Source organism: Sphaerodactylus townsendi, linkage group LG09 (assembly GCF_021028975.2).
Source record: "Sphaerodactylus townsendi isolate TG3544 linkage group LG09, MPM_Stown_v2.3, whole genome shotgun sequence".
Taxonomy (NCBI): domain Eukaryota; kingdom Metazoa; phylum Chordata; class Lepidosauria; order Squamata; family Sphaerodactylidae; genus Sphaerodactylus; species Sphaerodactylus townsendi.
In genome coordinates, this window is record NC_059433.1 from 75,278,200 (window position 1) to 75,304,558 (window position 26,359).

Genomic DNA, 26,359 nt, shown 5'->3' on the forward strand with positions numbered 1-26,359 from the left:
TACTTATAGATTAAATGACAAAGATAATGTCAGAAGTTATTCATTAATCCCGGAACAGTAGTATCATAAAACTTGCCAACGGCAGAAGTCTAATCGGGTGAAGACTAAGGCTCTTGAAGGCGAAGGAGACATGGGCAACTTTCATGTAAGTAAACGTCCTTCGATGATCCCTTTCCTCCGTTTCTGCTGTAATGACCGAACCGTCTGGCTTTTCCTATTTCCTGCATGCATTGAAGGTAGCACATTTTGGTCAGCTGGGCTGAAATCAAAGAGAATCTTGGTTTGCCTTCTTCCACTATTCAGGGGTCTGCAACCTGCGACTCTCCAGATGTTCGTGGACTACAATTCCCATCAGCCACGCCACCATGGCCATGGTGGCAGGGGCTGATGGGAATTGTAGTCCATGAACATCTGGAGAGTCGCAGGTTGCAGACCCCTGTGGGGTCCTTTGTGTTAAATGTGTTTCTAAAGAGTGTGTGTAAAGTGCCGTAAAGTCACAGATTACTTACTCACACCAGTGCGGGGGCTTTCAAGACAAGTGGGAAACAGAGGTGGTTTGCCATAGTCTTCATCAGCACTGGTTTCTCTTCCAAATACTGACCCTGCTTCGCTTCCAATACCTGACAAGGGGCGTTTCCCCACTCACCCTGATCCCCCCTATGCCGTGCGCTGCTCTCAGCGCGCGGCATCCCAGGCACGCGCCCGGGCGTCCCCATGACCCCGCGCTCTGCGTGGGGTCATCAAAAGGCGCCGTTAAGAAGAGCGCCTGGGATGCCGCGAGCTGAGGGGGCACGACAGCAGCAGCATCGGGGCGGCTGTGCTGTCGCCACCCCTGTCGTGGGGAGTGCAGGGGGACCCCGCGCTACTTGAGGAGAGTAGCGCGGGGCTTAAGGTAAGTGGGGAAAGGCCCAAGATTGAGCAAGGAATGAAAAATGGCAATTTTGTTGGCCCTCCTCCCCAGGTGTTTCTTTTCTTTTTTTAAAAAAAATTATTTTGGATTTCTAGGCCGCCCATTCCCAAAAGGGCTCAGGACGGCATACAATCAAAACCCTATCAAATTACAGTAAAATATTCGATATAGATATTATTTGAAACCCAATAAAAATAATCCCCTCTGTGGAGGGATTGGTTGTTTGCAGGTCTATATGTTCTTATTGTTCAAATATTTGTGTATATATATATATATATATATATATTTCAATATTATTTTAATGTTTTAATGCCTGATGTTCACTGCCTCGGGGACTCTATTAGGGTTGAAAGGCAGCATATTATTGTCTCAAATAGATTTTACATGTTGGGACTGTGGTTTAGTTTTTTGAAAATCAGGCTGTAAATGAAGTGAGCTTTCTTTCCGTATCCTCAAAATGGCATGTGAAAAATCCTCTTGTATTTAAATGCGGTTGATCGAGTCAAAGCTGGTTGACCTAATTCCCTGCAATAATTAGAAGACAACCTGAGTAAACTGGATTTCTGCCAGAATTACATTTCTGCCATGTTGCAACAATAGGTTTATTTGGTCAAACCCTAGGTGCTTTCCACACGGGGACAGTCTTGGGTGGTTCCCTGTTGCTGGTGTGTGTATCAGTGCAGCACAGCAACAATATGGCTTCCGCACAGCAGATTCCCCCGGTCTCCCCAGCCATGGCAATCTCTCCTCCCCCAGGCCACAGGGGCTTTTCATTTTTTTCCAATTGGCCGTTGAATATCATATTGATAAGCCTTTGTAAAAATATACGTAGCACATTCTCTGAATTGCCACTTTCACATCTTTCCCTTTATATCTTCACAATGAAAAGGGCTTGAGACTTCGTTTTTTTTTTAAAAAAAGTGAAATCTGGGAATTCAGAGAACCTGTTGCACATGTTATATTGATATATATCAGTGATGGCAAACCTATGGCATGGGTGCCAGAGGTGGCACTCAGAGCCCTCTCTGTAGGCACGCGCACACAGAGTTCATCATGTGGGGGTGGAAAATCACACACCCCCACACACAGACTGACCTGGGCCACTGAGTACAACGTGTGCGCACCGCAGTGAGCAGGGAGGATTGGGCTGGTGGGGCTGGTGCCTGTGCTCCAGGTGGCTGCTGCCTGAGGGGGGGGGGTGCAGAGGAGGCAGAGATGCTAGAGAGGCTAGCCCCTGCTCGAGTGGGTGGGGCGGAGGAAGAGAGAGCCAACCGTTTTTTTCTAAACTAAAACCTCAGCATTCAGGTTAAATTGCCGGGTTGGCACTTTGTGATAAATAAGTGGGGTTTGGGTTGCAGTTTGGGCACTTGGTCTCAAAAAGGTTCACCATCACTGATATATATCAATCAATTGTCATTTTAAACAAAATGCTATCTGGTCATAGGGAGAGGAAATGGCCACCATGGGGGCAGAGTGATGGAAAAGATGGGATTTTCCCTCTCCCATCCAGGCTTTACTGTGATCTTTGCCAAAGCCTCACAGCAAAGTAGGTTGGAGGAAGATCAGAGAAAAGCAAGAAAACCCGGGAGATGCACAAACGCACCACAATGGGGCAGCAGGAAGAAAAATGAACATTTCCCCTAAGCGTTGAATCTAGAACAGATTATGGATAGAGAAATAGCCATAGAGCAGTGGTGGCGAACCTATGGCATGGGTGCCAGAGGTGGCACTCAGAGCCCTCTTTGTGGGCACGCAAGCTGTCATCCCAGTTTGGGCACTCGGCAGTGGCATAGCGCCAAGGGGGCAAAACATACTAGGTGTGTGCCCCTGCAGGGGTGCGGCGAGGGTGTTCCGGGGGTGTGGCGGGGGTGTTTCCCACATTCCAGGGGCATTCCAGGGCAGGGTGGGGGCATGGAAGAGGCACAGGGTGCACACGTGACCCAGGTGCAGTTTCCCCTCGCTCCGCCCCTGGCACTCAATTTCTAAAAGGTTCGCCATCACTGCCATAGAGCATACCCATGCATCTTTTTAATGTTGAGGATGCATCAGAGGAGGTGCTATTCCAAGGTCAGTCTTTAGGTGATAAAATAAGAGAAGCCACCCGGTCATCTTTTGAGGTGAGAACTGGAATCAGAATAAGGTTGTCAGGTGGGGCCTGGAAATTTTCCAGAATTACCACTGATCTCCAGACTACAGACATCAGTTCCCCTTAAGAGAAGGGTTGCTTCAGAGGGTAGACTTTACACAGCACTATATCCTGCTGAAATCCCCCTCCAAAAAAACCCCCAAACCCCTGCCCTCCGCATGCTCTGCTCCCAAATTTTCAATAATTTATTTACCTGGAGTTGTAACCCTAAATCAGAATGATGGAGATCTGATCATGGATCAGTTGATCTAAATAACCTCTGGACCAAATTAAGTCGTGTTCCCCCATACACACCCACACATCATGGTTACAGCCTATGGATTCTACACGTTGGGCACCTTTGTGGGTGGAATGTAGCATTCCAGTTTGGTACGACTGTTTGGCAAATTTATGACCTCTGAATGTGTACACAGAAACCAAGTCTGTCAGTAAGTGCTTTACTAAGGGTGGAGGTCGGGTTGTCTGTTTAGGCCTCCACCCTGAAAACATTTTATCCATCTGCTTCTTGTGAAGCAGGGTGAGCAGATGTGTTGCAGGCCCTGAATGTTCCTTTGCCTTCTCCTGTGCCCAACCTCTATATTTGTAAATAAAGTATATATAATGAAATGCCCACTTCTCTCGGCTCTTTTCTCCAGCTGACAGTATGCTGGGGGTGCTTAATGTCTCGACCTTGCTAGTTCCTTCATGGGGCCTCTCTGGGTTGCTGAATCTTTCATCTTTCACTTCTCTGTCAGTGCTAGTACTTGTAGATAACAGTGGCATCTCTGGCCTTCCCCAGGAAGGGGGTTGGACCAGTGGTGGGATCCAAAAATTTTAGTAACAGGTTCCCATGGTGGTGGGATTCAAACAGTGGCTTAGCGCCAATGGGGCTGGGCGGGGCACGATGGGGTGTGGCCGGGCATTCCTGGGGCGGGGCATTAATAATTTCTCTGTTACTGTAAAAAAACTCTTACTGGAAAAAAAAGTTCCTAATTTCCAGCTGGTATCTTTCGGTCCATAATTTAAACTCATTATAGCAAGTCCTATCGTCTACTGCCAACAGAAACAACTACTTCTCCTCTAATTGACTGCCTGTCCAATACTTAATACTTTCAAATACTTAATTTTGTTTCTAGAAATCAAAAGAAGGATACTTTCCTTAAACAAGGAACTTTACCATATTTCTAAAACATGTTTTTAAAACAGCCCAACAGGGAGAATTATCCTGTTTTCTACCTTCGCTAACCAGCCACATAGGAAACAACAGGACTTTATGATTTTTGGACCTAATGGAATTTCTAACGGAAAAGCAGACCCAATTAGTAACGCCCTCTCGGCACACACAAATAATTAGTAACCCACTCTCAGGAACTGGTGAGAACCTGCTGGATCCCACCTCTGGGTTGGACAGATGGCTCTCTATCTGCCCAAAGACCTTGGGGAATGGACTTTCGCTTTCCAGTTCTTTTCCCACTTTTACTTTGCACAGCAAGAAGCAGGAGGGGGCAATAGAGGACATAAAGCTAAGGGAAGTTGGGGAGCGGGTGAGAACTGGATTTGCAAAAGCCAGGGGCTCGGTGTTCATTTCAATAAAGGCTTCTGATTGATGAAATCCAGAGTCTATCGTTGAATGGTGTCATAGACCTGACACCAGCACAGGGAATGTTGCACCTGGACTTTCTTTCTGTCAGCTTGGGGAAGGATGTAGCACACCCCCAATGAGCTCACACTGGATTTCTGTAACACAATAAGGATGTCAACCTCTAGGTCGGGTTTGGAGATCTCCTGAAATTGCAACTGACCTCCAGTCCGTGGAGATAAATTCCTCTGGAGAAAATGACAGCTTTGAAGGGCGTGCCCGATGACACGATACACCACTGAGGAACCTCCCCTCTCTAAACACCAGGCTCCAACACCAAAACTCCAGAAATGTCCCAACCCAACTGTGGAAACCTGACCATCCCCCACTCAATAATGTGTTTCTTATTGCCCAAGGATAGTGGATGAACAAAATTATTCCCATCTGATCTTTGACCGTCAGAGCAAAGGCTCGGAGTGTTGTATGGCTCGCAGGACCCACTTGCCCATATAGTGAATTTCATGCATATTTATTGATGGATTAATCATTGTTGCGTGCTAATGACCAGGGATGAAAGTCTACCAAGCTCTACCCACTTACTACAAGGAAGAGACTGAATGAAATGGTACCTTTAACCTTCCACCTGGAGCCTCTTGGGGCTGTGAGTAACAGTAAGAATTGTTTCAGCCCTGCCCAACATTTAAGGTTGCCAACCTCCAGGTAGGGGCTGACGATTTCCTGAGATTACAGCTGATCTCCAGTTGTAATGGAGAAAAAAATGGCCACTTTGGATTCTATGGTGTTATAACCCGCTGTGTTCTCTTCCCTCCCCAAATCATTCCCTCCTCAGGCTATGCCTTCAAATCTCCAATTATTTAGAGTAATAGAACTGGAAGAAACCACAAGTCCAACCCTCTGCCATGCAGGAACACACAATCAAAACACCCTTGACAGACAGCTGTCCAACCTCTGTTAAAAAACCTCCAAAGAAGGAGAGAATCCATCACCTCCAGGGCAGCATATTTCATTGTCTAACAGCCCTGACTGTCAGGAAGTTCTTCCTAATGATTAGGTGGAATCTCTTTTCCTGTACTTTGAATCCATTACTCCGTGTCCTGGTCTCTGGAGCAGCAGAAAATAAGCTAGGTCCATCTTCAACACAACATCCCTTCAAATATTTAAATACGGCTATCATGTTCTTCTTAACCTTCCGTTCTCCAGACTAAACGTACCTAGCTCCCTAAGCCATTCCTTATAGGGCAGGGGTCTGCAACCTGTGGTTCTCCAGATGTTCATGGACTACAAATCCCATCAGCCCCTGCCAGCATGGCCAATTGGCCATGGTGGCAGGGGCTGATGGGAATTGTAGTCCATGAACATCTGGAGAGCCGCAGGTTGCAGACCCCTGTCATAGGGCATGGAATCCTGACCTTTGACCATTTTGGTCGCCCACCTCTGTTGATCTGGTAGTTTCCGTTGAACAGGGGGCTTCAATGCCGGAAAATGGTGGGGTTCTGTATTTGTGTACAGAAATAGGAAACGATGCCAACCCACATGGACACAAAGATTAACTCAACCAAAAAGAATGGCAACCCTTTTCCAGCAATTTGAATATTTAGGTGCTGACGAGAAAAGGCTTAGTGATTTAAAAAAGAAGCAGCGGACCAGAAACAAGAAGTTAATAAAAGACATCCCAATCACTAAAAACTCTCTTTCTCCACTTTCTTAGCCAACCATTCGACGGCATCACGATTTCAACGCAGAGCGAGATGCCAAAAAGATACATAAAGCTTGCAAAGGGATGGGTAAGAAAGCTGCCGTTGGTCACGTGAGATAAAGGAGCCACTCTGTGGGGGGAAACCGACGTGCTTGTTGAGATGCGGGGACAGGTTTTTATGACAGGTTTTTCCTCTCCCAACAACCTAAAGCCCTTCCTTTTTGGATTGAACCAATGGGACTCAGAGGTCCAAAAAACATGGCTGGATTTTGACTCTGCCCAAGCCAGATGTTTGACTCTGACCACCACAGCCGTCAGGTATGCGTCCCTTCCATAAAGGAGGGGATGCCCCAGAGATAGGTTGATATCAGCCAGGTGGAGCCTGGGGTCTTCCCAGAATTATAACCGATCCCCAGACTACAGAGATAAGTTCCCCTGGAGAAAATAGCAGCTTCGGAAGGCAGACTCTCCGGAATCACATACCCACTGAGCTCCGCCCCTTTCTGAAACTTCAACCTCCCTAGACTCTGCCCCCAAATGTCCAATAATATCCAAGACCAGGTGCTCGGGAGCAGCAGCAGCAGAAGGCCATTGCTTTCACATCCTGCATGTGAGCTCCCAAAGGCACCTGATGGGCCACTGCGAGTAGCAGAGAGCTGGACGAGGTGGACTCTGTTCTGATCCAGCAGGCTAGTTCTTATGTTCTTAAGACAGAGCTGGTTACCCTACCCAGAGATCTGAGTAGAGCTGCCAGCCTTCCACCATGGGCAAGGCCTTTCCCCTCCACCTGGCCTCTGCTGATTAGCAGGTCAGCAGAGAGGAAATGGTGTAAAGTGGCTAGGCCCCTGCTTATAATAAACAGCAGGTAATTACATGCATGTTCTTCTGAGATGGAGCTTTATATACCTATGAATTTTCCGTTTACTGAAGATCACACAGCTTTTTAAAGGATGCAGAAAGGTGTTGGGCTACACCAAGTTTTGCTTACCTGACCTTCAGATAATGGGTAATGTCTTTATCATCACCAACATTCCCCAAAACTCAGTGATGGCAAACCTTTTTGAGACCGAGTGCCCAAACTGCAACCCAAACCCCACTTATATCGCAAAGTACCAACCCGGCAATTTAACCTGAATGCTGAGGTTTTCGTTTAGAAAAAATGATTGGCTCCCTCTTCCTCCGGGGCTTCCACCCGCCGAAAAGCAGGCCAGCCTGTCTCTAGCTCTCCAGCAAGTCCCGCACGCACCGCTCTGTGCCTCTCTAGCATCTCTGCCTCCTCTGCGCCCCCCCTCCCCCCGGGCAGAGCACAGGCACCAGGCCCACCAGCCAAGTCTTCCCTGCTCACCATGGTGCGCGCACATCGTGTTCAGTGGCCCAGGCCAGCCTAGATGTGTGTGTGTGGGCGGGGGGGGGTGATTTTCCACCCCCCACATGACAAACTCTGTGTGCGCGTGCCCACAGAGAGGGCTTCGAGTGCCACCTCTGGCACCCGTGCCATAGGTTCGCCATCACTGCCATAACTGGTGCCGCCAAGCCAGGGGCCTTCCAGCAGGAGTTCCACACAGCATTTTCGGACTGCCACACAACACCGGGGAATGTTTAGAGGGACCACTGATCATCCTAATTGTTTATAACGGACTGTGCCATTTATTTGGCTCCAGCAGTGGCCTCATAGGGGTAGAGATGTTAACTGGTTGTCAGCCTTCCAGCCAGCTTGATGTAATGGTTAAGAGCAGGTGGATTCTAATCTGAAAAACCAGGTTTGATTCCCCACTCTTCCACCTGAGTGGTGGAGGCTTATCTAGTGAACTAGATGTGTTTCTGCACTCCTAAATTTCTGCTGAGTGACCTTGGGCTAGTCACAGTTCTTTGGAACTCTCTCAGCCTCACATACCTTACAAGGTGTCTGTTGTAGTAGAAGAAGAAGGAGAAGGAGAAGAGGAGGAGGAGGAGGAGGAGGAGGAGGAGTTTGGATTTATATCCCCCCTTTCTCTCCTGTAAGGAGACTCAAAGGGGCTTACAATCTCCTTGCCCTTCCCCCCCTCACAACAAACACCCTGTCAGGTGGGTGGGGCTGAGAGAGCTCCGAAAAGCTGTGACTAGCCCAAGGTCACCCAGCTGGCGTGTGTGGGAGTGCACAGGCTAATCTGAATTCCCCAGATAAGCCTCCAGAACTCAAGTGGCAGAGCGGGGAATCAAACCCGGTTCCTCCAGATCAGAGTGCACCTGCTCTTAGCCACTACGCCACTGCTGGAGGAAGGGAAAGGAGAGGAAGGGAAAGGAGCTTGTAAGCCACCTTGAGTCTCCTTACAGGAGAGAAAGGTGGGGTATAAATCCAAACTCCTTCTCCTCTTCCTCTCTTCCTCCTCTTCTTCTTCTCCTCCTATATAGGTGACTCTGAGTGGGCAGATGGTCTTACATTTTCCCATTTGTATTTTGTAGGGACCGATGAAAAGGTTATCATTGAGCTCCTGTCCACGCGTTCATCAGACCAAAGGCAACAAATGAAACAGACATTCAAGACCATATATGGCAAGGTATATTCGTTGGCATAAATGGATATTTGGGTCTGTGTACTGTCAAAGGCTTTCGCGGCCAGAATCAACTGGGTGTTGTGGGTTTTCCAGGCTGTGAGGCCACGGACTGACAGTTTTTGCTCCAGACATTTTATCTGCAATACTCATCAACATTTCAGGCAGAAGCTCTCTTTAGCAGGGTCCCTTCCTATCTGCACAGCTGATCAGAACTCCAGTAAGCCAATCAAAAGCCTTGCTGGGCAAAAGCCTCTCCTGGCCCCACCCACTTCTTAAAAGGGTTGACACCTATCAAATACTGGCCCCCGTAGGATGATGGTTTTTAGTCGCCATCTTTTATTCTTGTTCTATTCTGCTTGTTGGTATTTTATTGTATTTTTATTGTATTCTATTTTAATTATTTATCACTGGTTTTTTTAAAATGGCATTGATTGAGTATTGTTGTGTGCTGCCCTGAGACCTTCAGGGATGGGTGGGGTATAAATTTAAGAAATAAATAAAATAAATAAAAACCCTTGGTAGACACCAGGAAAGGTGTTGGCGAGTGCCACAGCTCTCCCAGGCCCCTTGCTGGGGATCCTTGCAATAGGGTTTGGATTGCAGAAATCTGAAACAGAGATGGGAAAAAAGCTATAACAAAGCATAAACATTTAAATATCATACATCAAACCATGCAGAAATTACATAGTGGGAGAAGCACTAGACAGTATAAGAAAGACAGCATAAGAAAGACCCTGCTGGATCAGACCAGAGTCCATCTAGTCCAGCACTCTGCTACTCACAGTGGCCCACCAGGTGCCTTTGAGAGCTCACATGCAGGATGTGAAAGCAATGGCCTGCTGCTGCTGCTGCTCCCAAGCACCTGGTCTGCTAAGGCATTTGCCATCTCAGATCAAGCAGGATCAAGATTGGTAGCCATAGATCGACTTGTCCTCCATAAAACTGTCCAAGCCCCTTTTAAAGCTTTTAAAGTATATTGTAGTATTGTTCACTGTCCTTACCCCTTTTCTAGGCCATCTTTCTGAACCATCCCATTATAATACAACCCTAGCATATGTGCTTAAAAAGCAGTTTTGCATAGTTTGTGGAAGGCCAGAAGAGTTCCCTCTTGTTCCAATAGTGCTACTCTCCAATAGATTACTCTTGCTGTACTAGACTACTGATCTCTGTATACTATGCAACAATGCTCTGCTATTTGGTCTGGCTGAATCCTTGGCTGCAGCTTGCGTGACTTTGCCATGGTCTTTTAATCAGGATCTGGAAGAAGTTCTTAAAGGAGAGCTGAGCGGGAACTTTGAAAAGGCAGCATTGGCCCTTCTGGACAGGCCATGTGAATATGACGCCAGAGAACTTCGAAAAGCAATGAAAGGAGCAGGGACTGATGAATCTATACTAATCGAGATCCTTTGTACAAGGGTGAACCAGGTAGGGGTGACTGTATTTCTGAATCAGTTGCCTGACTGCATAGAAGGCTGTTGCCTGTCAAGGAGTCTTGGGTTGGAACCAGGAACCTCATGATCTGGGGCTGGGAACCAGTTCAGAGTGAGATATGAATGCTACCACCCTTCGCTTTCCCTGCAAGCAAAGCAAGAGGAAAAGTTGTGCTTTCAGAAATCTCAGAAACCACAGAGATTCTCTGATCTGAGGTGCAGTGAGTTCGGGAGAGTGGAAAACATGGCTGCAGAGAATTCAGCCCGAAGGGAAGATAGGCTTAATATAAAGCAGATCACAAGTGTATAAATGGCTTTAGTATTGGGCCAGTTTGATATAATTTAAAGAGAGGGGTACGGAAGCAGGGGCATTGCCGGAAATCGTGGTTTGCCATGATTTCCAAAGCAGTGTGTTTGCTAAACTCATGTGCATGTTACTGATCTTGTGTGTTTATTGTCTCTGTCTCAGCAAATCATAGCCATAAAGGATTCCTACAAAAATAGTAAGTGACCTTTTTGTAAAAAGAACTTTACGCGTTCACAAAAACAACTGGGCACGGGTGGTGGTGGGAAATGCTGTCAAAATGGCAAAACGCCCCTGTTTATCTCTTGCTTGCAGCGAGTGCAGTTTTCAAGGCAAGAGATAAACTGGGGCGTTTTGCCATTGCCTGCCTCTGTATCACTACCTTGGACTTCCTCCATGGTCTCCCATGCTAATATTAACCAGGGCCAGCCGTGTTTGGCTTCCAAGGTCCAGTAGGCCTGGGCCATCCACGTCAAGGCTGTGTACGCAAACAGTTTCTCTTCTCCATAGTTTTCAGCAGGGATCTGGAATCTGATGTTCAAAGTGAGACAAGTGGATCCCTAAGAAAGATCCTTCTGTCTGTCCTGAAGGTAAGAGTCTGGCTGTTGCTGTATCATAACTGAGAACGACCAGACTGCATGTTGGGATCAGTAAGGCCTGATTTAAAAGTGATCACTGGATCCAGCCTTTTATCTCACGTTGCGTGTTGTCCGGGAAATCTCTCAGTTTTTGAATTCCTTTTAGTTAACTTTTTGTGGAGTGCAAAAAAAGTTTCTTTTGCAGGACAAAAAGGAACACCAAAGACTTGCCTTCAAACTATCTTTTCTAATATGTTCACTAGAGGGCAGTATAAAGGTTGTGAATGCTTTTGCGAGATCCCCTTTCGTATGCAAAAGAACAAAAACATCCTACAGCACCTTAAAAGCTAGCATGTTTTACCAAGGTTGTGAGCGTTTCCAGAAAAAAAACCTATTTTCATCAGATGCAGTATACGGGATGTGAATGTTGGGAACACAGGTCGAACAAAATCTATTTAAAATTAAACATTCTTGACAATGCAGGAGTTTTATATTTGAATTTCAGCCAAAATAAACACGTTGGCCAATTTTTCTGTTATTCTCTTCTCCATTTGCCAGAAATGAACTTTGACTTGTGAAAGGGATCTGGGAGTCGTAGTAGACCACAAACTGAACAAGAGTCAGTAGTGTGTTATGGCAGCCAAGAAAGCCAATGCGATTCTGGGATGCATCAATAACAGTATAGTGTCTAGATCAAGGGAAGTAATTGCACCATTCTACTCTGCATTGGTCAGACCTCACCTAGAGTACTGTGTTCGATTCTGGGCACCAAAGTTTAAAAAGGATATTGACAAGTTGGAAGATGTCCAGAGGAGGGCAACCAAAATGGTAAAAGGTCTGGAATCCTTGCCCTACAAATTGCGGCTCAAGGAGCTGGGGATGTTTGGTCTGGAGAAGTGAAGGTTAAGAGGGGACATGATAGCTATGTTTAAATATTTGAAGGGATGGCATGTCAAAGAGGGAGCAAGCTTGTTTTCTGCTGCCTCAGAGACTAGGACGCGGAGTCATGGATTCAAGGTGCAGGAAAAGAGATTCCACCTAAACATTAGGAAGAACTTTCTGACTGTTTGACAGTGGAATTCACTGCCTCATGGAGTAGTGGAGTCTCCATTTTGGGAGGTTTTAAAACAAAGGCTGGATGATCATATGTCAGGAGTGCTTTGAATGTGCATTCTGGCATGGCAGGGAGTTGGACTTGATGGCCCTTGTGGTCTCTTCCAACTCTATGATTCTATGAAAGTTTACACCCTGGAAAAGGTTGTTTGCCTCTGAGGCACTACTGGACTTGGATTTTGTTCTGCTATTTCAGACTAACAAGGCTCCCCACCTGAAACTGCTTCTCACTGATGTCTGATGTCTGTTTGATTGCTGTTGTTTTTCTTCACACAAAATAATTTTCTCCAGGCTAACAGAGAGGAAGTGTTGGAGATCAATGAGAACCTAGCTAAAACCGATGCTAAGGACCTTTACGAAGTAAGCAAGCAAAACATTAGTGCAAGATCTAAGCTGAGTGGGTATGAGGAAGGCACAGGCCAACTCTGGATTGGGGAATTCTTGGAGATTTCGCGAGTGGAGCCTGGGTAGGGGAGAAAGAACAGCAAGGCATGTTGCCACAGAGTCCATCCTCCAAAGCAGCTCTTGGCCTTCTGGAGATCAGTTGTAATTCCAAGAGATCAGTTGTAATTCTAAGATAGGCTGACCAGACGTCCCGCTTTTGGCGGGACTGTCACGCCTTTAAACAATTTGTCCCGTGTCCCGCGGGTTCTGCAAATTGTCCCGATTTTTGGGAGGCTGCCGCACTGCCTTCTGGGGCGCAAGGCAGTGCGGCAGCCTCTTGCGTGCCCGGCCACAGGAGCACACGGCCTTCTGGGGCTTGCTGTTTGCCGTCCCGGATCACAAAGGTGACCATCTGGTCACCTTATTCTAAGAGATATCCAGGCCCCACCTGGAGGTTTGGGGTAGGTGCACCTGAAGTCAGTAATCACCAAAAATCTGCATCTAGTGGTTTAACCAGATGAATGGCAGCCTGCATTTCACAATTTCTTTCAATAAAGGCCAACAGACTCAATATAACATAAACTCATGTCTATATGTTCTTGTGTCCAACTCATATGTTTAAGTGCAACCTCTATTCCCTTGCTTAATCATAAACACACAATTATAAATACAGTATTTGGGTCACACAAGACTCAAAATGCACGTAATCTTGTATTCCACAATAATCAGCTCCCAGGTTTGACCTCATGATTCACACTTCAGCTTGGCCAAAGTAACCTCTGTGCCTTTAAATAGGTTGCCAGCCAAATGGAAAAACTCTCTTTTTATAGCTCTGGTTCTTTCTCAACCAGTACAGATCAAAAAACGTTGATCTTTTCACCCTAGATTTTCTTTTTTCCTTACATTTCAGTCAGGCGCTTGGAAACCTTCGACTGCCCCTCAGTTTCTATTGGGCAAAGTCTGAATGTTCGCTATTTAATTTATGTGTTTAACATGAGTTAAAAGCTCCCTTGGTCGCTAAGTCCATTGCTGAACGGCCCTGATAAATACGGATATTTTCTCCCCCTGGCCTCAACATTTAAATTACCCTTGCATTTCTACAATTTAAAACCTTGGGTGGGGGGGCTGTTCTCTTTGCTGGAGCCATCCTTATGACAGTGTTCCATTTCTGAGGCAGGAGAAGGTCGCTGGGGGACAGATGAACTGGCTTTCAATGATGTCTTGGCAAAGAGGAATTACCTGCAGCTCAGAGCTACTTTTGAGGCCTACAAGCAGGTAAGTATCCTTGTTCAGCAAAAGGGGTTCTCTCAGGACGTGGCCCTGGGCCTGATTTAGCACTATCTGATTTGCTTTAAAGCACATTGTCTATATCTACAACGTTGACACCGAAAATAATTAAAAGCCCTGATTTATTTGCATAACTATTGCATTGAGGTTGCTTTCCGGCAGGAGACCTTCTGCTGGCGGGACTCTTTGCCCACTGCTGCTCAGAGTGGCAGGATGGGGGAAAGCAGCAACATGGATATCGAAGAGATAGAAAAAGTGCAGAGAAGGGCAACGAGGATGATTGAGGGATTGGAGCACCTTCCTTATGAGGAGAGGCTGCAGTGTTTGGGACTCTTTAGTTTGGAGAGGAGACATCTGAGGGGGGATATGATTGAAGTCTATAAAGTTATGCATGGGGTAGAAAATGTTGACAGAGAGAAATTTTTCTCTCTTTCTCACAATACTAGAACCTGGGGGCATTCATTGAAAATGCTGGGGGGAAGAATTAGGACTAATAAAAGGAAACACTTCTTCACGCTAAACGTAGTGGGATTGGTGTTTGGAATATGCTGCCACAGGAGGTGGTGATGGCCACTGACCTGGATAGCTTTAAAAGGGGCTTGGACAGATTTATGGAGGAGAAGTCGATCTATGGCTACCAATCTTGATCCTCCTTGATCTGAGGTTGCAAAGGCCTTAGCAGACCAGGTGCTCAGGAGCAGCAGCAGCAGCAGAAGGCCATTGCTTTCACATCCTGCACGTGAGCTCCCAAAGGCACCTGGTGGGCCACTGCGAGTAGCAGAGTGCTGGACTAGATGGACTCTGGTCTGATCCAGCAGGCTAGTTCTTATGTTCTTATGGCAGCGTCGTGACATCATTTCTGGGAAAAACCAGGTCGATCTAGGAATTTCTTGAAACGCACCATAGAAAGATTTACCACAGAGCTTTTGGCAATTCCTAGAGCTACCAGGTGTCAAGAAGTGACATCATGACACGTTCAACGTTGCACCCCACCCCCAAGTTCTCACCCCCAGCCCTCCCACCGGTTCTGTGTCCTTGCCGTTAACTGCAGCCTAGCACACAAAGTGCTTCCCTACCATATCATCGTCCTTAGAAAAGCTTGTTATGGACCAACAGCAGGGCTTGAGAAAAACACCCTGCAAATGTGATTTGTGTCCTGACACAATAATCTCCAACTCCCCCAAAATATTTACATTGTTGTTGTCATTTTGATTACAGTTGACTGGCAAAGACATCGAGGATGCTATTAGCAGCGAAACGTCTGGAGATCACAAGAAGGCTTATTTAACTCTTGGTAAAAAAAAAATTTTTTTTACAGAGGGATCACTTGGGTTGGACTAAATGGGTAGTCTCCACAAATTCCATTTTCCCACTATAGAATCTCCCCCCCTTCCATATTATTGAACAGGATCCCCCTAAAAGAACCTTGCAGAGTGGTAAGAGACAGTAAACTTCTATTCTGCTAATAAAAAACTTAGTCTGGAGTGAACCCTATGACTTCATAGGAGCAGCAGTGGCACAGGAGGTTAAGAACTCGTGTATCTAATCTGGAGGAACCGGGTTTGATTCTCCGCTCTGCCGCCTGAGCTGTGGAGGCTTATCTGGGGAATTCAGATTAGCCTGTACACTCCCACACATGCCAGCTGGGTGACCTTGGGCTAGTCACAGCTTCTCGGAGCTCTCTCAGCCCCACCTACCTCACAGGGTGTGAGGGGGGAAGGGCAAGGAGATTGTAAGCCCCTTTGAGTCTCCTGCAGGAGAGAAAGGGGGGATATAAATCCAAACTCTTCTTCAAAACTCTTCTTCTTCTTCATTTGGTAGCACTGGATCAAGAAATGGGAGAAGATATATGGAACCCTATTTCAGGGCCCCGTACCCCACTGACAAACGCCCGCCTTGCTGAATCAATCAGTATTTCTCCGAGTCTAGTCTTCTGGCCTCTAGCTCTCCTTAAAAGTTGATTAGCAGAGTTTAATGGAGACAGATGAATTTTTAATGTGTTCTCAGCATTTGGAAATGAGTGGTAGGTGGCAGAGGTGGGATCCAACCAGTTCTCACCACTTCTCTAGAAGTGGCTACTCATTTTTTCTGAGTGCCGAGAAGGGGTTACTAAAGCAACCTCCCTGCCCAATAGGGACTGGAGGTGCGTGTGTGTGGCGGCGCCACTGTTTGAACCCCACCACCATTGGAACCTGTTATTAAAATTTTTGGATCCCACCACTGGTAGGTGGCCATCTAGCAAGGAGGTTCAGGTTTAGTTTTCATAAATAACAAGCCATTCATAGACCAATCCTCCGTAATATGTATTTCCTCTTTTTAAAAGCTGTTTAAGGGCAAAGCTTGTTAGCATATGATAATGGAGGATTGGTAGCAATGTTTGTTTGAAAGTTAACTCTGGCTTTGCCTTGCCCAAGCAAAGAAAGATAGAGGCAATGTCTTAGGTTGGTTCCCTGAAGAAGGGGCATCATTTTCCCCAGTAAATACACATCATATCTAAAATGAAGCCATGATGAGGCAAATGAAAAAAGAGAGCTAGTGTTAGAGTAAAGAACCAGCATTAAGAAGAACGTGGAACTTTGGGTGCACTGTATTTTTATACCCCTGTGAGCAGTTTGGAGCGGGAGCTAGTAAGTTTCTATTCCTGTAAATTTCTATTCCTGGATTTTCTGGGTTTCCATGCTGGGATTGCAGGGCTGACCTAATTAATCAGCTCCATCTATTGTTCTAAGTACCTGGGACAATGCGGGTAAATTGCTCTTAGATTATATCAGTGATACCATGAATGGTTTATGCAGAGATACTTCTTACAGTCTCTGCCTTCAGTATTCAGATTTGAATGAGGCTTGTGATTAGGAGGGGATGAGTGGTTTAGGAGAGTCATAACAATAGGTGGAGGAAATGCAAAGAAGCAACCATCTGTTGCTGACATGGTTTCTAGAAGAGATAGCGAAAATGCAGCATCTGATGCTAAAGTGGCTTTCCATATTCTTTGTCTTAACAGTATCTTTGCAAGGTGTGGTAATCAAGATCATGCCCACTACCAAAATGAGACCTCCAGGTTATGCAGGAGTAACTCATTCATTGATTTAATCTTGCTAAACAAACCTTTTGCCTGGGGCCTGCTTTCAGCTTGGACACTCTGCTAACCACCCATACAAACAAGGAAACTGGCATTTTTCAGCACATAGCATAAGAAACTATATGAAATCCAATATTTCATGAGGCAGGGTATACAGGGCAAGGTTACACTGTCCTGCAGGGGCGTACTGCCCAGGGGAACATATGGGGTCAAATGTTCCCGGGCTGCGACCATTTAGTCACGTGGCGGGGGGGATTGCCCCCACGCCCCTGCTCCTTCCCTCCGTGTCCATACACTCACTTCAAAACCTGGTGCAAAAAAAGTTTGGTCGTGGTGGGGGAGGGCAGCCACCCATATGGGGAGGGGGCAGAAAACTCTGATTATGCACCAGGCCGCATTTTCCCTAGATACGCCTCTGCTGTCCAGAGAATGGATATCCAGTGGTGGGATTCAGCAGGTTCGCACCACTTTGGCAGCACCGGTTGTTAAAATGGTGCTTGTAAACAACCAGTTGTTAAATCATTTGAATCCCACCACTGGATATAGCCTCATCAAAAACCCACCTGGCATACGTCTAGCATTTCAACAGGAATCCTTCTGCAGTGTTACTCCAGTAGCCTGAATTGTTCGGATCTTGGAAGCTAAGCAGAGTTAGCCTTTGTTGCTACTTGGATGGGAAACCACCAAGAAAGTCCAGGGCTGCTAAGCGGGCAATGGAAAACCCCCAGGAACGAGGGCCAGGGGATAATTGACTACAAAGGCAATAGTGTGCAGTAAATCCCATTTCTTCAGATGAGGAGATAAATGTACATAGTTGAAATACTGAACTTAGGACCAGAGTATACATTACTATATACGTGAGTCCTTCCTACTCCTGGTACTGTTTTCCCAAGCTGAAATAGCGCCAGCTGAGTGCTGTTTGCCCTGCCTGTCCTCCCGTCGGTGCTGTGCTTGATCAGGAAAAACAGCACGGGAGGGAAGACAGGAGTCCCTTCCCGCCTGCAATCCCAGTCCAAACAGCCCCCTGTGGCATTTTCAACCAGAGTTCCCACCGGGAACTTGCAGCTGCAATGTGACTGCAAATCTCCATGGTACACTTGTGTACATTGCAGAGCTGTAGCAGGGGGGAAATGGTACCTGGGGCAACACCTGCTCCAGGCACCCTCCCTGACCCCCATGCCCCCCCATGTCCTGCTTACCTTGCTGGCAGTGTGGTCCTGGGCTGCCTGGAGGGGCCGGGCCAGGCCGAGGGGCGTCTGGCAGCTGCCCAGCCAGGCTGCTCCTTCAGCCAGCGGAGCCTCCACCTCCTCCCCACCAGCATCAGCCTTCGACACGGGGGAAGGAGGAGGGCAATTTTCCGGTCCCTATGTGATCATAATGGCGGCCACCCAAGACATATGACTCCATGTATCCCCGTGGGCCCTATGCCCCGGTACATTGTAATGTGTTGTTTGGCCTTTACTATCACCCTGATCCAGCAAGAGTATCAGAGAAGAAAAGAGAGTTTTGGGTTTATATCCCCCCTTTCTCTCCTGCAGGAGACTCAAAGGGGCTTACAATCTCCTTGCCCTTCCCCCCTCACAACAAACACCCTGTGAGGTGGGTGGGCAGGGGCGTACCTAGGCGAACTTGAGCCCTGGGCAAAACCTGAGTTTGATGCCCCCCCCATGGGTGGCCACCCTCCCCCACCATGACCAAACAATGATTTTTTCCACCAGGTCGTTTCAAAGTCACCATCACATTATAGAACATCCCCCAACTCACAAATCTGAACATAGCAAAATGGGCCATGCCACACAGCTGAAATAATATTTGGAAAACATTTTCAAAATGCTTTCAAAATGTTTTATTACTGCTATGAAAACATTTTATGGTGTTGTATCCAGTCCCCCCACTTGGGGGAAACAGCATCACTTTCAATGTTATTTAAACTGGGGGGGCCCAGATTCTCCCTTTAAGGTGGGTTTAAAAGGAGAATCTGGGCTCCCTAGTTTAAACAAGGATGCTGGTAAATCCACCCCCAAACAGTCGTTATCGATTTTAAATGGTGTTTAAACTGGGGGGACCCTAGATTCTCCTTTAAATCCATGCCGAAGGGGGTAGGATTTTAACAACAACAACAACAACAACAACCTTTATTAGGCACTTGGAGAGAATAAAAAGAAAGAAAGAAAAAACAAGCATTGGTGGAAGGGGAGTGAATTTAAAAAGAGAATCTGGGGAAATTTAGGGGTGCCAGCTGTCAGGGGTACAATATATTAAGATAGCAGCACCAAAATTTTAGAGTATCTTCGTGGAAGATTCTTACTGATGATAAAACTACTCCAGATTTGGTGAAGTCTGGTTCGGGGTCCAAAGTTATGGACCCTCAAAGGTGTAGCCCCCATCTCCTATTAGCTCCCATTGGAAACAATGGGGGATGGGGGCACTCCCTTTGGGAGTCCATAACTTTGGACTCCTTAAACCAAACCTCACCAAACCTGGGTGATATCATCAGGAGAGTCTCCCAAAAGATCCCTGAAATTTTGGTGCTGCTAGCCTAAAATCTGCGCCCCCTGCAGGCCACAAACGGAAAAACACTGAAAATACAAAATCCCTCACAAACCTGCAATTTTGTCGCCCACCACAAGGTGGCGCCCAGGGCAGCTGCCCACTTTGCCCAATGGGAGGTACACCTCTGTGGGTGGGGCTGAGAGAGCTCCGAGAAGCTGTGACTAGCCCAAGGTCACCCAGCTGGAGTGTGTGTGGGAGTGCACAGGCTAATCTGAATTCCCCAGATAAGCCTCCACAGCTCAGGCGGCAGAGCTGGGAATCAAACCTGGTTCCTCCAGATTAGATACACAAGCTCTTAACCTCCTACGCCGCTTCTGCTTTCTTGCATGTGTAAGCACCTTTTTCATGCCTCACAGCTGTGCATGTGTGTGGTTTTTTTTGTGATGCTCATCCAAGCTTAGTTAAACTGTCCAGATGCATCTCCTATAGAAAATGAGGATGTGTATCCTTACTTAGGATCCTCAGTTGAAAAGCATGATAGCTGCCTGATAGTTGGATCACATTTTACATCTAAAACAGATCTAAAACAAATTCCTACCGAGACATCAAATAACTGGGCTACATTTGCACGGGGAGGGGCCTTCTTGTTGTTCTGAAGAAACTTATAAAAGGTTATTCTTTAGTAAGGTGTGCAAGAGATTGCCAAGGATACTTTGCTACCCGTCTCTACGAGGCTATGAAGGGAGCAGGAACGGATGAAGAAACTTTGATTCGCATCCTGGTGGCAAGGGCTGAGGTAAGCCAAACATTTTGGAGTTCTGAAAAGACTGAATTCTTAAAGATGAGATAAGGTGTGATAGTCATTATCTTAGATGATCTAAGATGAAAGCCAGCATGGTGTACTCTTTAGTTTGGAGAGGAGACGTCTGAGGGGGGATATGATTGAAGTCTATAAAATTATGCATGGGGTAGAAAATGTTGACAGAGAGACATTTTTCTCTCTTTCTCACAATACCAGAACCAGGGGGCATTCATTGAAAATGCTGGGGGAAAGAATTAGGACTAATAAAAGGAAACACTTCTTCACGCAACGTGTGATTGGTGTTTAGGAGGTGGTGATGGCCACTAACCTGGATAGCTTTAAAAGGGCCTTGGACAGATTTATGGAGGAGAAGTCGATTTATGGCTACCAATCTTGATCCTCTTTGATCTGAGATTGCAAATGCCTTAACAGTCCAGGTGCTCGGGAGCAACAGCCGCAGAAGGCCATTGCTTTCACATCCTGCATGTGAGCTCCCAAAGGCACCTGGTGGGCCACTGCGAGTAGCAGAGAGCTGGACTAGATGGACTCTGGTCTGATCCAGCTGGCTTGTTCTTATGTTCTTATAGTTATAATCCCACAGGATCTCCAGCTAGCACCTGGAGGTTGGAAACCCTTGTGCCAACCCTAGTCTGTAGGCTGGGGATAAGTTGTAATTTTCAGAGAATGCCAGGTTGGTAACCCTAGTAGGCAGTGGTGAGAATAACATCCAAGCTGAGAAAGGCACAAACTTCTAAACCCCTCAGTGGTAATTCACTAAGGCCCAGATGGCCCTCCGTTGTTCCAAGCCGTACCATTTTTCAGTTCCCTTCCTTCTCAGGCACCATTCTTGGGAGGCCACAAGTAAATATCCCAAATAAAATAACTCTCTTGAGTGGACCCGTTTCAAATTCTGCTTGGGAATGTTTGCTCATCACTGGTTAAAGCATTGTAAAGACCAGCTGAATTAAATGTTCCTGTAAACCTTCTTTATATTTGCAAATAATAAAATCAAATAAATCCCCTGATACTATCTCTCTGAACATTTACTCTGCATTAAATAAAGTTACCAAAGGTAACGCTGACACCGTCTTTCAAAGGCTGTCCAGGGCATCTGACTCGCTATATTTAGAACCAGAAAGCTCTTTTATTTAGTGAGAAGAGATTCACATTTCAAATGCTCTCCCTGACCACATAGCCTTTACTTTTCCACCAGGAGACACCATGCCAGAAACTGTCCCAGGGCAAAGTCTTTCTGGAAGACGGTGTCAGAATGTTTAACATATGCAACTGGAATTCCAATTCTGCCTACCACAAAGATGTTTCTTCTGAATAGCTCAGGAAGAATTAAAAGCAAAAACAAAGCAGTTCTATTTTAGGTATTCTCTGCAGCATATATTGGTTTTGACCGTCATTGGGAAAGGAATCTTCTCCAAATAGTGAAAAATGGCAGGAAGTCACACTGACTTCCCTTCTGAAAGCTAAAAACTTTACTGGCAGAGACAATTGGAATCAAGCTGTGGCATGTATGGAAAATAGAGGTTCTATGTTACATATGAATAGGATTTGATTCGGAATTAATGGACTTTTCCACATTCTCAGTTTCTGAGATCTATGAGCAGTTCAGGTCTCCATATGGTTTGCTCCCTCTAGTGGTTGATTCAATCCAAAGCAGCTTTAAATGCAGTGTATCTTCCAGCAAATTGAAACTGCAGGTTGTTATGCTGCATTTAAAGCTACTTTATGTCAGATCAATCACTAGGAGGAGCAAAACACATGCAGAATTGAAAAACCTGCCTAGAAATGGGATCTTAATAGTGAAGAAAAGTCCAATGTTATATTTTTCCATGTGTATTTTTTTTAAAGAAAGAAACCATGTCAGATAAAAATGGCAAAGTTGACAGTAGAGCTAGCAGAGTGATTCTTGCTTTTTTTATTACGACCAGAATGTGCTTCTAGGATTGCTTCTGGAAGTTCCTCTTCTGGAATTTTATTTATTTATTTATTTATTAAATTTAATATACCGCCCTATCCCCGAAGGGCTCAGGGCGGTGAACATATATAAAACATACAATCATAAATAAAATCATATATAAAACATACAATTTAAAACAGTTATGTTCTAGCATAGGAACCCCCGAAACCCATATACAGCCCTCCCCAGAAAAGAAATGGGTCCCAATGATGTTAAGGGACCCAATAAACAGCGGGGGGGGGGGGCACTATCAGCAGCTGGACTCTCCAAAGGCCCGGTGGAATAGCTCGATCTTGCAGGCCCTGCGGAATTTTACTGAAGTCAATGGTAGCCATTCCCAGGGAAGGGGCTAAATAAAACCAATTTAAGTGATGATTTTTCCCATTCATACAATGTTGCTTTGGGAAGATTCTGAAGAGTACTGTGCATAAACCTTTCAAATAAATAGAATACAAAGGGTAGCATATTACAGACATACAAGCAGTTGTCTTACTTTCCTAATAGTGGCCTTATGTCATTGCTCTGGGAGATTATTATGGCTGGAATTTTGAGAGGCATTTTTGTGAACAACTCACCCAAACCAGGTATACAGATACATAAGTCAGTTCTAGAACTTTACAGCTAACTGAATGGCCCTAAGACTCATCTTTATTGTCAGAAGTAAAGTCTTGATGGTTTACCTCCCCCAGGGGAGAAGACATGTATTGAAAATGCTGAGCTCCGTTTTATCTGATCCTCTACACAGGGTTGGAGATTTGTCATCTCACATCTTCTGTCTCCCTCAGTCTGGGACAGTGAAAGACCTAGCATGGTGTAGTAGTTAATAGCGATGGATTCTGATCTGAATAACCCAGTTTGATTCCCCACTCCTCCATATGAAGTCTGCTGGGTGATCTTGGGTTAGTCACAGTTCTCTCAGAACTCTCTCATCTCCACCTATTTTGCTAGGTGTTGTGGGGAGAGGAAGGGCAGGAATTTGTAAGCTGCTTTGATACTCCTTGCGGCTGAGAAAAGTGGGGTATAAAAACCAACTCTTCCTCCTCTTCCTCCACCATCTCTTTTCCCTCTACCACCCTCACCTCCTCATCTTCCTAGTGGGGTCCCTAACAGGCTGGCAAAACTGGTGGCAGAAAAGCAAGGTCCCAAACCCCCGGGAGAATCTTGAACTCCAGCTAATCCTCATTCATTCAAAACCCTGTCTATAGTTGGGCAGGGCATGGGGTACACAAATGATAGCCAGGGAATTGTGTGTGGAGTTTCTGGGGGAGTTCACCAAGCTTCTTATGCAGTTTTTCCAAGTATTTAAACCCTGAAGCTCAAGGCGAACCAAAGCGAACTTCCCACAGTGGCAAAACTGTGGCCTGTAATTTCTTCCGCGGGCTGTCCTTTTCAGATTGACCTTCAAACAATCAAGGAGGAGTTCCAGAAAATGTACCACAAATCTCTGGCCGAAGCCATCCGATCTGATACTTCAGGAGACTTTCGGAAGCTGCTGGTCGCGCTGCTGCATTAAGAAAGCAACCCTGAGTATATCAACTTGGAATTAAGTGCCGTTGTATTTAATGGTATTTTGTCCCAGGAAGGTGTTCTTAGGATAGCTCTTTAAGGATGTGTAATTCTTATCCATGAGCAAGCCCCAGTAATTGAGTTGGAACTTTCTTCTGAGTAAGCATGCACAGGACTGCACTGTGCATCACAAGAGCTAGCTACATCATATGGTTCTTTTATAATAGATAGGAAGTATTGTTATCCCTGAAATAAGTCAGATTTATTTCTTTTTATAACCACAAAATATGTTTCTGCGTAATCCCGGGAGTTCATTATGTCAGACATGTGACTAGGTATGCTTTTATGTAGAAAAGCATTTTTAAAGAAAATAAACTTTTAAAGAAAATAAAGTATTGTCTGCTATTGAATCTAAAACTTATTGGAATCCTAATACTGCAGTCCAGAAGCATGAAGTGGCACTGAGGTACCTCCAAAGGGGCTTGGGCACAGTGGCGCAGAAAGAAGGGGAAGTTTAAGTCCCTCCAGCTGACCGAATCGCCCAGTGGTGGGATCCAAAAATGTTAGTAACAGGTTCCCCTGGTGGTGGGATTCAAACTGTGTGTAGCCAATGTGGGGCTAGGTGGGCACGTTTAACGGGGTGTGGCCGGGCATTCCGGGCGGGCATTCTGGTGGGGCTGTAAAGTAAGGACGCGAGCCACTCGGGCGCTCGGTCCCTCGGGCGTGGGAAACGAAGCACGCAGGGCGAGGGCTACCACGCGACGCCGTGCACCTCCTGGGTTAGGATCACTGCTTCTAAGTTCTATGGCGTGCTACTGCTGAGAGGAGGGGCGTAACTAAGGCAAAAATCACGTGGCAAAATCACCAATTAGTAACCCCCTCTCGGCACACACAAATAATTAGTAACCTACTCTCAGGAACCTGTGAGAACCTGCTGGATCCCACCTCTGGAATCGCCCCATAGAACAAACTGGCACACCAAGGCCAGGGGCCGGAATTCCCACAGAGTGAAAAATAATAACAACGTGAACAGAGTGCCAAATATTTCTGAACTGCAACCATAAGACATCCATTTGTCCGGGGATCCATGCTGCCTCCACCAGCCCTGGACAGCTCATTGCCTGCCGTGCCCACACCAACTTGGGGGGAATCCTCCCAATCCCAACTTTAAACCCATTGTTCAACTAACAGCCATTAGTGGATCACCACATAAACACTACATGAATTCTTATTTTGTGAAATCAACTTTGATTGGGAGATTTCACTGTCCCCAGCAGGTTTGTGGGACACTGCCAGTCCTAGAATCATAGAGTTGGAAGAGACCCCGAGGGCCATCAAGTCCAACCCCCTGCAGTGCAGGAACACACAATCAAAGTACTCTTGACAGATGGCCATCAAACCTCTCTTTAAAATCCTCTAAAGAAGAGTGTTTTCACATGGTAAAGTGTTTAAAATGACCCTTTCTGTCTGCTCTCAGAAGTAGTATTTCCTACAATACAACAGGAGCAGCAGTGGCGTAGGAGGTTAAGAGCTCGTGTATCTAATCTGGAGAAACCGGGTTTGATTCCCAGCTGTGCCGCCTGAGCTGTGGAGGCTTATCTGGGGAATTCAGATTAGCCTGTACACTCCCACACACGCCAGCTGGGTGACCTTGGGCGAGTCACAGCTTCTCGGAGCTCTCTCAGCTCCACCTACCTCACAGGGTGTTTGTTGTGAAGGGGGAAGGGCAAGGAGATTGTAAGCCCCTTCGAGTCTCCTGCAGGAGAGAAAGGGGGAATATAAATCCAAACTCCTCTTCTTCTTCTTCTACAACCTCTGGATCCTACCTTATTACATTGTTTCCCGTGTGTACCAGGCATGCTATTAAAATGCTCGAAAAGGCATATATTTAACTGTGTGTGACTTTACCTATAAAAGATGTCATTCTCTTCTGAGAAAAGGCAAGTCTCGTGCAAGAGACATATCCTTAACCCCACTATTGTCTCAATCCTTCCGTAACAGAAGCATGTTGAAACAGATTTATAAATAATTACTCAGGTACTCAAATGTGCAAAGGGATTGCTTGTCATTCTGAGATCACATGTATCTCTTTAAAAAAAAATAAAAATAACAAGGTAGATATCCAATTATGCAAAAACATATTTCATTAATGCCGAATAAAGGTTTGTCGTTGTTGTATGTTTCTGCCAAACTGGCTGAAGACAATAACTAAAATTTAAAAATTCTGAATGCTGGAATTAGGTTTGTTATTCCACAGAAAGATGAGCAGTGTTTCGGGGAATGAAAGGAGGAAATAATGTTGGAATTTGACAAGAGTCTGTCACAACTCAGTTTTAAAAGGGTTAACTGTAGGTAAACAAGTTGCTGAAGTCACTGATTATGACCTGATCTATTGATTAGCTATTGGTCAGTCAGATAGCCATTGCTTACATATTAGTGAGCACATACATCTGAAGTTATAAAGTTAACTCAGGCCCTTTCCACACGGCCAGCGAGCGGGGGTGCATCGGCATAAACAATGCATAGACGGTCTCGATAGGGGCTCA

At 45.9% G+C, this 26,359-nt stretch overlaps 1 protein-coding gene across 1 annotated transcript; it reads left to right on the plus strand.

The window, feature by feature from the left end:
* Positions 1-108: 108 nt before the first annotated feature.
* On the plus strand, positions 109-24,114 carry ANXA13 (annexin A13). Its single transcript, XM_048507733.1, has 11 exons — positions 109-145; positions 6,344-6,419; positions 8,774-8,868; positions 10,120-10,290; positions 10,765-10,798; positions 11,110-11,189; positions 12,582-12,650; positions 13,848-13,949; positions 15,180-15,255; positions 20,217-20,329; positions 23,701-24,114. Exons 1-11 carry the CDS (start codon positions 131-133, stop codon positions 23,818-23,820), a joined length of 951 nt encoding a protein of 316 aa, XP_048363690.1. The 5' UTR covers positions 109-130; the 3' UTR covers positions 23,821-24,114.
* Positions 24,115-26,359: the final 2,245 nt, after the last annotated feature.